Source organism: Callospermophilus lateralis, chromosome 1 (assembly GCF_048772815.1).
Source record: "Callospermophilus lateralis isolate mCalLat2 chromosome 1, mCalLat2.hap1, whole genome shotgun sequence".
NCBI lineage: Eukaryota > Metazoa > Chordata > Mammalia > Rodentia > Sciuridae > Callospermophilus > Callospermophilus lateralis.
In genome coordinates, this window is record NC_135305.1 from 211,785,758 (window position 1) to 211,799,602 (window position 13,845).

Genomic DNA, 13,845 nt, shown 5'->3' on the forward strand with positions numbered 1-13,845 from the left:
TCAATTTCTTTCAAAACTGTTTTGTAGTTTTCAGAATGTGTTCTGTGCTTTTTGTGAGTGCGATTGTTAAAAGGAAAACAATATTTTAGAATAAATTTGATATATTTAGAAATGGAATCAAACCCTGGGTCTTGCACATGCTAAGCAAGTTCTTTTGTTTATTAAGGGTATATCAGTTATTTGCAGAATTAGTTGTGCTTTTTCCTTTTCAATCTGGATGCCTATTTTTTCTTTTTCTTAATTAATTATCCTGGCTACAACCTCTGGTATTTGGTTGAACAGAAGTAGTGAGAGTGCATGTCCTTGTCTTGTTTATATTGTTCATATCTTAAGGGGATAGCCCCAGACTCATCATTACCCATTTTGTCCCATCATCCCAGGTAGAACATTTATAAAAATGAGCAATATGTAGATCACTTTTGGTAACCTTGAAATAATATTTGCATTTCTTATTATGTTTATAGAATTGAAAACTTGGGACTTTATGGGTCCAGTGTGATAGCTGAGGGTTTTGATTTGACTGAGGTAGTTCTCTCCTAGGTCTTATTTGTTTATAGTGTTTTATCCTGAAAGGGTGTTGTATTTTGTTGTTTATAGTATTGGAATTATTGTAAGGTTGGTAGTGATGTCCTCAAGTCATCTGAGTCTTCTGTTTCTCTTGGTAAATCTTGCTGAAGGTTTGTTCATGTTTTTAATATTTGAAAGAACAAACTTTTGATTTCATTGAGGTGGTTTTTTTCTTCATTTTTTTGTTCTCTATTAACTTCTATAATTATTATTATTTCCTTCTGCTGTTTTACATTTAGGTTTCTGGGTACCCTCCATTTCTTTTCTTTCTTTCTTTTTTTTTTTCTTTTTCCATTTTTTTTAATGGTGCATTATAGTTGTATATAATGATGGAATTTATTATTACATACTTCTACTGTTTCCCAAATGTAGGTGTTTATAGCTATAAATGTTCCTCTGATTACTGCTTTTGCTTCATACTATAAATTTTGGTGTTCAGGGCTGGGGATATAGCTCAATTGGTAGAGTGCTTGCCTTGCATGCACAAAGCCCAGGTTCAAACTCCAACACCACCAAAAAAAAAAAAATTAGTGTTCAATTTATCCATTATTAATGAATTTCCAAAATTTGTTTTTTTCTAATTCATTTCTAATTTTATTCCATATTGAGAACATACACTGTATTATTTCAGTTTTTTAAATTTACTGAAGGCTTTCTTTCTTTTTTTTTGGTGGTGGTGGTGGGGCTGATCAAAACCAGGGCTTTGTGAAATATGCCAGGCAAGCACTCTGCCATGGATCCATATCCCCTCACCCCTTACTCTGAGACTTTTAAATAACTTAGCATATGATCTATCCTGGAGAATGGTCCTTGTGCTTGAGAAGAATCTGTATTCTGTTATTGTTTGCTAGAATATTCTATAGATTATTGTTTGCCTAACTGTTTTATTGTGCTTATTCCTTTTTTTAAAATATACCTTTATTTTATTTATTTATTTTTATGTGGTGCTGAGGATCAAACCCAGGGCCTCATAAGTGCTAGGCAAGCTTTCCAACATTGAGCCACAACCCCAACACTGATCGTGCTTATTTCTTTGTTTAATTTTATTCTATTTTTTGATACTGGGGATTGGACCCAGGGGCACTTAACCACTGAGCCACATCCCCAACCCTTTTTACATTTTACTTAGAGACAGTGTCTCACTTAGTTGCTGGGGCTGGCTTTGAACTTGTGATCCTCCTGCCTCAGGCACCTGAGCTGCTGGGATTACACATGTACACCATCGCACCCAGCTTATTTCTTTGCTCTTTTGTCAAGTTGCTGTGTGTGTGTGTGTGTGTGTGTGTGTGTGTGTGTGTGTAATTGAAAATGGAATTTTCAAATCACCAATTATTATTGAATTATCTATTTCCCCATTTCAGTTACTGGTTTTCATATTTTTTGTGCTCTCAGTAAGTGCATATATACTTAAAATTGTTATATTCTCTTGTTAGGTCAGATTTTTTATCATTATAAAATGTGTCAGTACATTTGTTTTATGATTTGTTTTATCTGGTATTAGAATAGTCAGTTCTACTTTCCTTGGTTGATGGTGTTGCCCTGTCCTTTTACTTTCTTTTTAATTGTAGTGTGTGTGTGTGTTTGGGTGTGTCACTGAGGATCAAACCTGGGGCCTTGCTTATACTATGCAAGTGCTCTATCACTGAGCTACATCCCTGGTCTCTATTTGTATTTTTGAATCTAAAGTGTGTGTCCTGTGGACAGCATATAGTTCAACCTTGATTTTTAGCTGTCCATCCTTCAATGTCTTTATATTAAATTCTCTAATTCATTTACCTGTAGTGTTAATTGTCTGATTTAATGTCTGTAATTTTCCTCTTTTACTGCTTTCTTTTGTATTTAGTGAATATTTTTCACTGGAACGTTTTAATTTGTTTAGTGATTTTTTTTTCCGCTATCTTTTTTTTTGGTTTGACTTCCTTTTGTAGTTTCTCTAGGCCTTATCTATTTTTTTTTTTTTTTTTTTTAAAGAGAGAGGGAGAGAGAGAGAGAGAAAGAGAGAATTTTAATATTTTATTTTTTAGTTTTCGGCGAACACAACATCTTTGTTTGTATGTGGTGCTGAGGATCGAACCCGGCCACACGCATGCCAGGCGAGCGCGCTACCACTTGAGCCACATCCCCAGCCCTAGGCCTTATCTTTTTTTTTTTTTTTTTTTTTTGGCACTGAAGATTGACCCCAGGGACACTTAATCACTACATTATATCCCAGCTCTTTTTAGTTTTTATTTTGAGGCAGAGTCTTGCTAATTTGCTTAGAGCCTCACTAAATTGCTGAGGCTGGTTGGCCTCAAACTTGTGATCCTCTTGCCCCAGCTTCCTGAATTGATGGATTACAGGTGTGCACCACCATACCTGTAGGCTTTACCTTTTATACATATAACATCTCTAAATCCACTTCAGATATAACTTAATTTCAAGAAGATTGTTACTTCTGTGTAGCTCTGTGTTGTAATTATTGCTTTCTATACTTTATTTTAAAGAAGTTGAAGAAAGAATATTGATTATATCTTTCTAGGTTTTGTTAGTATTAGTCTTATTTCCCATTTTTCATACTCTTTATTTGTTCCTGTAGAGTTGTTATTTGTGGTCATTTCTGTTGCTCCCCTCACCTGATTTAAGACTTACAATGGAAATTTCAAACATATATAAAGGCACATCTCAGATATCACATCATTTCATCCATAATCAGTTCAGTATTTAGCTCTGAAATATAAACAGTTTTAATTTACTATCATTATTACCCCTAAATAAAAATCAATGATAACTTTTTTTTGGTGTGGTGGTGGGGATTGAGCCCAGGGGACTTTACATCCTCAGCCCTTTTTTTAAATTTTGAGACTGGGCCTTGCTAAGTTGCCAAGTCTGACCTCAAACTTGAAATCCTCTTGCCTTAGCCTCCCAAGTTACTGGGATTACAGGCATGCACCACTGTACCCAGTAATAACTTCCTTCTTAATATCGCCAAATAACTGGTATTCAGATTTCTTTGACTGATATTTTTAAAATCAAAAACTAAAGACCCATACTGATGTACGTACTACAGATGGTTGCTATATATCAACCTGCTTTCAGTTCATAGGTTCTTCCTTCATGTCTTATTTTTCTTGCAGTTGATTTATAGGAAGAAACTGGATTGTTTATATTGTAGTTTCCCAGAGTGGATTTGGTGATTGTGCTCTTGCCCTCACTTCCTTTGTCTTTACTGGCAACAGTATTTAATTTCTGTAATATATAAAACAAATAATTGCAATATATCTATGTAATTGTGTGTGTGTAGTTTTATACAATACTTTTAATCAGTTAAGAAGGAAAAAAATGGGGCTGGGCACAGTGGCGCACATCTGCAATCCCAGTGGCTTGGGAGGTGGAGGCAGGAGAATCAACAATTTATCAAAGTACTAAGCAACTCAGTGAGATAAATAAATAAAAATACAAAAATTGGGCTGGGGATGTGGCTCAGTGGTCCAGTGCCCCTGAGTTCCATCCCCAGTACAAAAAAAAAAAAAAGTGCCTTTATAATGTCTTTTATAGTTAACTAAATTCTTCTGTGAATATTCACATTACTATCAGGTTTAATAACAGCAAATTCTCTCCCTCCTTCCTTCCTAACTTCCTTGGCTTTGAACTTCTTGGGATCCTCCCAGCTTCCTAGGTAGCTAGAATAACAGGGATGCCTCACCACGCCCAGCTTTCTCAGTTCTGGTTTATCTCAAAATATCTATTTTTCCTTAAACATAGCTTTATTCAGTATAGGATTCTTGATTGACAGTCTTTTTTTAAAAAAAATATCTTTATTTTATTTTTATGTGGTGCTGAGGATGGCACCCAGTGCCTCAAACATCGTAGGTGAGCGCGCTACCTCTGAGCCACATCCCGGCCTAGTGGACAGCCTTTTTATTTTAGCATTTCAGCATGTTATCCTGATGTTGGCTTGGAACCTTCGTTTTTCTCTTGCTGCTTTCAAGATTTTTCCTTTGTCTTTGACTTTTAGCATTTTTATTGTATGTCTCTTTATTTATTCCACTTGGAGTTCATTAATCTTCTTTGTGTAAGTTTGTTTTTCATCAGTCTTGGGGTAGCTTTCAGCTATTATTTCCTCATTTTTTTTTCCTTTTCCTTTTTTTTTTTTTTTTTTTTAGAAACAGGGTCTGAGTTGTTTAGTGCCTCACTTTTGCTGAGGCTGGGTTTGAACTTGCCATCCTTCTGTCTCAGCTTCCTGAGACATTGGGATTACAGGCATGTGCCACTGCACCTGGCCCTTTTTCTTTCTTATACTCCTGTTGTGCATAAGTTGGGTCACTTAATGGTGTCCCACCATTGTCTGAGACTTCATTTTTATTATTGTTTTTCAGATTGTATAATCTCTATTGAGCTACAGGTTCAATAATTCTCTTTTTATCTACTGTTCAGCTTCTCTGGTAAATAGTTATTGTACTTTTTAGTTCCAAAAAGATTTGTATTTTTGTTTTAGTATTTGTTTGTTGATGTCTGTCTGAAGAGGTGTGACACTATACCTTTTACTTCTTCAAGCCTTTACTTAAGCATTTTTAATTACTACTTTGAAATCTTTTCACTGCCACGGGTAGTTTCTATCATCTGCTGTGTTTCCTTGAATGTGGGTCAGAATCTCCTTTCAATGACTGTGGGTTTTTTTGTTTGTTTGTTTGTTTGTTTTTTGGTACCAGGGATTGAACCCCAGGGGCACTTAACCACTAAGCTACAATCACTGAACTACATTCCGAGCCCGCCCCCTTTTTTTGGTGTGTGTGTGTGTGTGGTGTTGGGGATTGAACCCAGGACCTTGTGCATGCGAGGAAAGCACTCTACCAACTAAACTATATCCCCAGCCCTATACCTTTATTTTGTTTATTTTTATGTGGTGCTGAGGATCAAACCCAGTGCCTCACATATGCGAGGCAAGCATTCTACTGTTGAGCCACAACCCCAGCCCCCTGTTTTTTATTTTGAAGCAGGGTCTCACTAAGTTGATTAGAGCCTTGCTGAGTTGCTGAGCCTGGTCTTGAACTTGTAATCCTCCTGCCTCAGCTTCCTGAGTTACTAGAATTATAGGCATGCGCCACCACACACAGCTTCAATGTCTCATAATTTTTTTTTTATTTGTTTATTTTTTTTTAATTTTTTTTAAATTAATTTTTATTGTAGGTTGTTCAAAACATTACATAGTTCTTGATATATCATATTTCACATTTTGATTCAAGTGGGATATGAGCTCCCATTTTTACCCCATATACAGATTGCAGAATCACATCAGTTGCACAACCATTGATTTACATATTGCCATTCTGGTAATGTCTCATAATTTTGTGTTCAAAACTAGACATCTTATAGATAATATATAATACTGGTTCCCCCCCTCATATCCAGCATCTTGTTCTGATATTTGTGTATCTATTTGATTAGTGACTTGCCAAATTTCTTTTAGCAAGGTCTCTTTTTAGAGAAGTCTCTTTCATCCCCATACTGTGAAGCTCTGGTATTATGCCTTGAATTAGAAAGTCATGGGCATGTGCAGACACACTGGCTTGACTGGGAACCACCCTGACATGGTTTTAGTAGGGGCTCTTTCTGACTGTCTCCCAGACCATACATATTCAGCTGTTAACAGTCTGTTTTCTGGCTGATTGCTATATGGTTCTCAATAATGCCCTGGGGCATAAATATTAGTAATTATCAATCTATAATTCAGATGTATAGTCCAGTGTAGTTAGAATTTGTCTCTGGAATGCAAGTACAATAACTATTTACCAGAGAAGCTGAACTCTATTTTAATCCAATTAAATTTGTGGTCCTTTACAGCATTGATTCTTGAGATTATTGTTTGAGATTTATTCTGAACCCTGGGAGCCTATTCTTTGCTGTTTATTTTTGTTGTTTGTTTTGTTTTGTTTTAGTTTCTCTCTGGTAACTTAGCTACACTATGGTTTAATTTATATTTCTATCAAATCTTCCAGTCTCCTTCCAGTTCTTTTTCTCCATACCCTTCATTGTTTGAGAGAGTTCTTAGTCTCAAACTCTTAATACTCTTACCAGTGAAGTTGGGAAGAGATTAAGAGCTCACAGATTTAAGGCCAGGCTCTCCTGGGCAAAATCTCTTAGCCAAGGCTCAGGGTGAGCACAAAGGGATGCTTCCAAATAGTGACTCTGGTGCTTCAGGAGAGATAGGGAGAAGTGAGTGGGCTGTGGCCTCTTTCTGGTATTGGTCTGCCTCTCTTAGCATTGGACCTCTACTTTGTGAACAATCCAGGGTTATGTGAGCCCCAGTATTCTCAGCATATCTTACCCTAGGTCACATCTCCATTCTGTGCATAGGGACTGGGCAGAAGAAAGAAATTGTCATCTCCCACCTGTACTTATTCAGAACTTAGCCTCAGCTGCAGGTAGGTGGGGACAGGATAAGAAATGCTGACATCCTGTTCCAGCCCTAAGCTGTAATGAGGTTGATAGACACTGGGGCTTATCCTCCTACTTGCATAGGAGTGGAGTTTCCATCACACTGAGCTAGGGAGGGCAGGGAGGCAATAGGTCAAACAAACACAGCTGACACTCTTTCTCACTGGATTTTAGTAGCTTTTCCTTATTAAGTACTTTTTCATTTGATATATGTCCCTTGGACATATTAAGAGACTTTTCTTAGTAATTTTCATCAGTTTCATTGGCGAGTGGGTTCACAGGGCTTTTCCACGTGCCATGCTAGAAGACTGTCCTCTTTAGGTAATTTTTAGGAAGTCTTTTAAATTTTGATTCCAAAAATTAAATAAAAGTGATACCCAGATGAAACTGTAGATTAGTTTATAATTAAAGACATGAATATGCTTGAGGAAAATATTAGTAATTATCAATCTATAATTCAGATGTATAGTCCAGTGTAGTTAGAATTTGTCTCTGGAATGCAAGGATGCTTCAATATGAAATCAAAGAACATAAAATACTGGAAGGGAAAACTATGTACAAATAATGTGATTACATTCTTAGAGAAGTGGAAAAAATTAAAAAAAAAAAAAAATATATATATATATATATAAAATGTATTTGTGTGTGTGGTACTGAGAATGAATCTAGGGCTGTAAGCCTGCTAGGCAAGTGCTTTACCACTGAGCCACATACCCAACCTTTTTTATTTTTTATTTGAAACAAGGTCTCACTAAGTTGTCCAGGCTAGTCTAGAACTTGAGATCCTCCTGAGTAGCTGGTATTACACGTTTGTCACTGCACCTTGCAAATTGTTCTCAAAGTTAGTAGAATTTGATAAGGAGGTGGGATTCAAGATAGCATACAAAAAGTAGTTGGTTTTCTTTATTCTAGTAATAATAAGTTAGAAACAAATGTGGTTAAAAATCTTACAGTAACTATACCGTGTTTGAAGTATCTAGGAATACAGATTTAAAGAAAGGCATAGCACCTTTAAGAAGAAACTACAAATACTCTAAGGATACAAATGGAGGAACATAAAGAACATATTGTGTTGTAAATGGGGAGTTAATATTTAATGGTAAAACAAACAAAAACCCAGTTACCCCCAACTGATGAGGATAGTACAATTCCCATCATAATCTAGGATAGGAATAAGTGGATTGATTGCAAATTTTTAAATTTTTACATTTTCTTTTTCCTTTATTTTATTGGTGGGGGTGTGTGTGCTGGGGATTGAACTCAGGGGCACTCAACCACTGAGCCACATCCCTATTTTGTATGTTATTTAGAGATAGGGTCTCACTGAGTTGTTTAGCACCTCACTTTTACTGGGGTTGACTTTGAACTTGTGATCCTCCTGTCAAAGCCTCCCAAGCCACTGAGATTTACTGATGTATGCTACCATACCCAGCTATTTTTATTTTTAATTGACACATAGTAGTACATATTTAGGATATACAGTATACTATTTTAATACTTATGTACAATACGTAACCAAATCAGTGCGGCCATTAAATCTGTCACCTCTTACATTTATCATTTTTTTGTTATTGGAAACAGTCTTCCCTACACTATTTTGTAATATACAATTAATTGTTGTCAATAATATTCCACTGTGCTGTACTACATTAGAAGTTATTTCTCTATGCAGATGCACCCATGAACTCATTAATTATCCTCTTTCCATTTCTCCTTGTACCCCTTTTCTAGCCTTTGGTAACCTCTAGTCTACTCTCTACTCCTATGAGATTAGCTTTATAAGCTTCCACATGTAAGTAAGGACATACTATGTTGTCTTTCTGTGCCTGACAAAGTTTTCTAAGTCTAACTGTAGCCAAAAAGATTAACAAAGGGCAGTTATGAGTTTACAGATATTAAAGATTATTCCAGCCAGGTATAGTAGTACACATCTGTAACCCCAGTTGTTCGGTTGGCTGAGGTTGGAGGATCACAGATTCAAGGCTAGCATGGTGACTTAGTAAGAACCTGCCTCAAAATTTTAAAAGGAGGGGTTTTTTTTTGTTTTTTTTTAAGTTTGGGGTGTAGCTCGGTGGTAAAGCACATGCATAGCGTGTACAAGGAGGCCCTGGATTCTATCCCCAGCACCACACACAAAGAAATAGTTTAAAAAATTAATTTAAAAAATAATATACTGTACATGTTATTATTTATATGTATTATATATAATACACACAGACACATATATAGATATATATATATATATATATTTTTTTTACAAAGTCAGCAGCAAAAAGTGGTGATGGCACAAGAATAAAATAGTGCAATCAACAGACCTAGAGAAAAGTTCCAATATGTTTTGTTTTTTTTTAAGAGAGAGAGAGAGAGAGAGAGAGAGAAAATTTTAATATTTATTTTTTAGTTATCAGCGAATACAACATCTTTGTTTGTATGTGATGCTGAGGATCGAACCCGGGCCGCACGCACGCCAGGCGAGTGCGCTACCGCTTGAGCCACATCCCCAGCCCGGCAATATGTTTTAGAACTTAGTATTTGTATAGGTCTCGTCTCTGAAACTTCAGGGCCAAGTGTTTTTTGAGTTAATTTTTGGGTTTCAGAAAGACAATATGGTGTGATCAATAGCTTCCAGCAGGATCTAAGGAAGAGTCTGGTAGTTAAATCATCCATCAGTAGTTATTCAAGTGACATACAGATGGGATAAAGAAAGATGAAATAAACCAGGCGCAGTGGTGCATGCCTGTAATCCCAATGACTTGGGAGGTTGAGACAGGAGGCTCCCAAGTTCAAAGCCGGCCTTAGCAACTTAGGAAGGCCCTAAGCAACTCAGTGAGACCCTATCTCTAAATAAAATATTAAAAAGGGCTAGGCATGTGGCTCAGTTGTGGGGCATCCCTAGGTTCAGTTTTATTGGTGGGGGTGTCAATCCCCTGTACCAAAAAAAAGATGGTGTAAAAATGGAATGTCAGGCTGGAGACATAGTTCAGTTGGTGGAGTGCTTGCCTTGCATGCACAAGGCCCTGGGCTCAATCCCCAGAACCATACCAAAAAAAAAAAAGTAATGTCATCCCATGTCACCAAATGAATTCCAGGGGAAATATTTGTTTTGTAGAGCCTTTTGGACTTCAGGTTTATACAAACAAAACAAACAAACAAACAAAAAACCCCTCTGTTTCAATTCAGCAGGGAAGTGATGATTTATAAATTTCTGGAAAGTTGGACCCCTGCCTCATAACTATATATTAGATTCCAGAAAACGTAGATCATTTGTTTACTTTGAGTGTGTTAAAGGAAGCCTTCATGAGCAAGCCAGAAAATTCATACACCAAGACAAGTTCATCTCATACAGGTGCTGGGCACCAATCTGCATATCAGCACTCAGGCTTGCTAGTGGGCAAGGAAGTCTCATAGGAATCAGCACACAATATTTTCTCTTTCATCCAGCAGCAAAAATATCCCACAGTGGGCTGGGGATGTGGCTCAAGCGGTAGCGTGCTCGCCTGGCATGCGTGCTGCCTGTGTTCGATCCTCAGCACCACATACAAACAAAGATGTTGTGTCTGCCGAAAACTAACAAATAAATATTAAAAGTCTGTCTCTCTAAAAATAAATAAATAAATAAAATAAATTTTAAAAAGTCCATCAACAACTAAAAAACTAAATATATTTAAAAAAAAAAAATCCCACAGTGACAACATGCAATGCTGACAGAAGGTGGGAGGACCAGTCATGATTTTTTAAGACAGGGTCTAATCATCTTGCCTAGTCTGGTCTCAAACTCCTGGCTTGAAGTGATCCTCCTACCTCAGCCTTCCCAGTAGCTAGGACTATAGAGTAATTGGTGGGGCTGGAGTTGTGGCTCAGTGGAAGAGTGCTCGCCTAGCACTTGGGAGATCCTGGGTTCCATCCCCAGCAACACATAAAAAAAAAATAAATAAATAAAATCAAGGTCTTGTGTCCAACTACAACTAAAAAATAAATATTAAATTAAAAAATAATAAAAAAAGTAATTGGGCACTATCATTTTGGGGAACCTATTTGGTTAGAATTAAAAGCACCAGCCTGAGAGTACTTAATTTAATTCTGGTGGTTTGGTTATTATGATGAAAATCTGGAAACATTAAATGTGCCTCAGTTGGGAGAATTTATAGTGTGTCCATCTGTATGCCTAGAGAGGGAAAGATAATGTGTTAGCAAGAAACAGTTGCTAAGGAATACTGATTGTATCTTTAACTTGTTACTGAGCATGTCTGAGGCCAATATTTCCCCCAAATGGTAGGATAAAAAATATGTAAAGAAAAAAGTCAATGTGAGAAAGGGAGTAGAAACAGCAAGTTTATGTGGCTTCCAGGAACATGTAAGCAAAGTTGGCTGAACTCAGCTGGATTCCTAGAGAGTGGAGTCTGTTCCCCACATGATTAAAATAGCATTATCCTCTTTCTGCTTATGGCTGTATGATGATGAGTGAGATTTACCTGGTCTCCCACCAACTTCTAGGTGTAAATCCTTCCAGACAAAACTCAATCTTGATAACTGTCAATCACACACCTTTCTATATATACATTTAGTTATAGATTTTATTTATATATATACATATATTTATATGTATGTTTTTTAGTTGTAGATGGACACAATCTATTTATTTAATATTTATTTTTAGTTGTAGTTGGACACAATACCTCAATTTTATTTATTTTTATGTGGTGCTGAGGACTGAACCCAGGGCCTTGCACGTGCTAGGCAAGAGCCACAGCCCCATTTATTTATTTATTTTTAAAGTTTTATTTTTTAGTTGTAGTTGGACACAGTACTTTTATTTTGTATATTTGTTTTTATGTGGTGCTGAGGATTGAACCCAGGGCTTCTCACGTGCTAGGTGAGTGTGCTCTGCTGCTGAGCCACAACCCCAGCCCTATTTATTTTTTTTATGTCGTGTTGAGGATGGAACCCAGGACTTCACGATGGGAGGCAAGTGCTCTACCACGGAGCCACAACCCCATCCCCTCACACACCTTTCTTACTGTGCCACAGAGAGGTGAGCCATCTGTAGGGGGCTGTATGGTGTTTTTTAAAATCTGATTTATTCCCTTACATCTCCACTTAAGAACCATTAGGCATTTTCTAATTTTTCACCCCTACAACCAGGTGCATGCATGTTTTGAGGTATTAAACTCAGGATTAGGGATTACTGAGAGCTTTACTTTTAATACATTCTATCCACTACTTTCCAAAAAATATGTAAACAATTGCTCTTCCCACCAGCAGTCTATTTTCAGCCTTACCATTACTGCCTGTGTTTTGTCATGCTGGGAATCCTAAAGGGATATGTGTCATTTAATAAAATATACTGTTAGATTGTATTCCTGTTTTTGTATTCTCTTTATCTATCATATGGGTTGTGCATTTGGCATTTAATAGGTTTTTTAGTTTGTTCACTTTTTGTTTTGTTGTTGAATTTGGGATTGAACCCAGGGATGCTTAACCACAAAGCCACATCTCTACCTCTTTTTATTTTTTGAGACAGGGTCTCGCTATGTTGCCTAGGGCCTCGCTAAATAGCCAAAGCTGGCTCTGAACTCCTGCCTCAGCCTCCTGAGCTGCTGAGATTACAGGTGTGCACCAGCACTCCAAGCCCTAGTTTTTATATGAGGAAATTAGAATTCAGCAGTAGGCATATAAAAATATATATAGACCTATAAATCTCTCTCTTTAATCAATCATACAGTAAATATGATGTGGAAGGATGGAGCATTTAAGCAAAAGATAAGATCATATCAGGTAGTGGTTCCCGGCTTGTGAAGTGGCTGGACGATTATACTTGAGGTACACTTAAAGACCCCCAGTCTGGTTAGGGTCTTTGGCGGGGAAGCACGGGTCGGGTCGGGTGGGCTTGCCGGGTTCCTGGAGCCACTTCTTCAGCCCTGTCTGCCCTGCCCTCAGCTTATGATGGAGCAGTCTAAGAAGTCCTCGCTCATGGTGGCCCGCAGTATCCTCAACAACAAGCTCATCAGCAAGAAGCTGGAGCGCTACCTTAAGGTGAAGGCGCACCCCTCTTTCCCCACCAGTCAGCCCTGACTCCTGGTACCCGTCCCCAACCCCAACCTTGCATCTGCGGACCCATCTTCCCTTCAGTGTCTTCGCTTCCCCTTGCAGGGAGAGAACCCTTTCACTGATAGCCCCGAGGAAGAGAAGGAGCAGGAGGAGGTGGAGGGCAGCGCCCTTGACGAGGGGGCATCGGGCGAAGCTGCGGGAGTCGCGGAAGGAGAAGAGATTGCTCTGGTCCAGCCCCCTGTGCCCCCTGAGCCGGCCCCCGGGACAACGTCGCCACCGCCGCCACCGCCGCCGCCACCGGAAGAGGAGGAGGAGGAGGGCGTCGTACCCCTGCTGGGCGGGGCGCTGCAGCGCCAGATCCGCGGCATCCCGGGCCTCGACGTGGAGGATGACGAGGAGGGCGGTGGTGGTGCCCCTTGACCCGGATTCCAGGCGGGCGGAGCCCGTGTGGCCCGCGTGGTCCGCGTGGCCGAGGCTGGAAGTGGAGCCTAATAAAAGTTCTTCCTATCCACCTAGTTTGTGTGTCACTGGGCGTTGCCGGCGGGTGTGGGGAGTGAGCGAAGGGATACGCTTGCGCGCGGGCGGGAGAGTAAGCGGAGCGCCCCTGTGGATGGAGTGTGGCGGAGGGAGCGGTGCGCGCCTGCGCAGGGGATTAACCCTGAGGCACTGCAGCTCGACCACAACTCCCGAGATGCTATGGGCGCCCATCCTGAACAACCCGGAAGGCAAGGTAGAACGACGGGGGCTGGCCCTGCGAATGGGCCAGCCAATGGTAGCGTGCGTAAAGAGTGACGTATGCACCTGGTCTTCCAGTAG

At 38.9% G+C, this 13,845-nt stretch overlaps 1 protein-coding gene across 2 annotated transcripts in view; it reads left to right on the forward strand.

Annotated features, from left to right (window-relative positions):
* The window catches only part of Akap8l (A-kinase anchoring protein 8 like), a 36,859-nt gene extending 23,319 nt beyond the window's left edge, over positions 1 to 13,540 (forward strand). For both annotated transcript variants that reach the window (XM_076847144.2, XM_076847155.2), the window contains 2 exons: positions 12,919 to 13,014; positions 13,132 to 13,540. In XM_076847144.2, the coding sequence (XP_076703259.1) occupies positions 12,919 to 13,014; positions 13,132 to 13,449 (414 nt within the window). In that variant the 3' untranslated portion in view covers positions 13,450 to 13,540. The remainder of the gene's footprint in view (positions 1 to 12,918; positions 13,015 to 13,131) is intronic.
* The last annotated feature ends 305 nt before the right edge of the window (positions 13,541 to 13,845 follow it).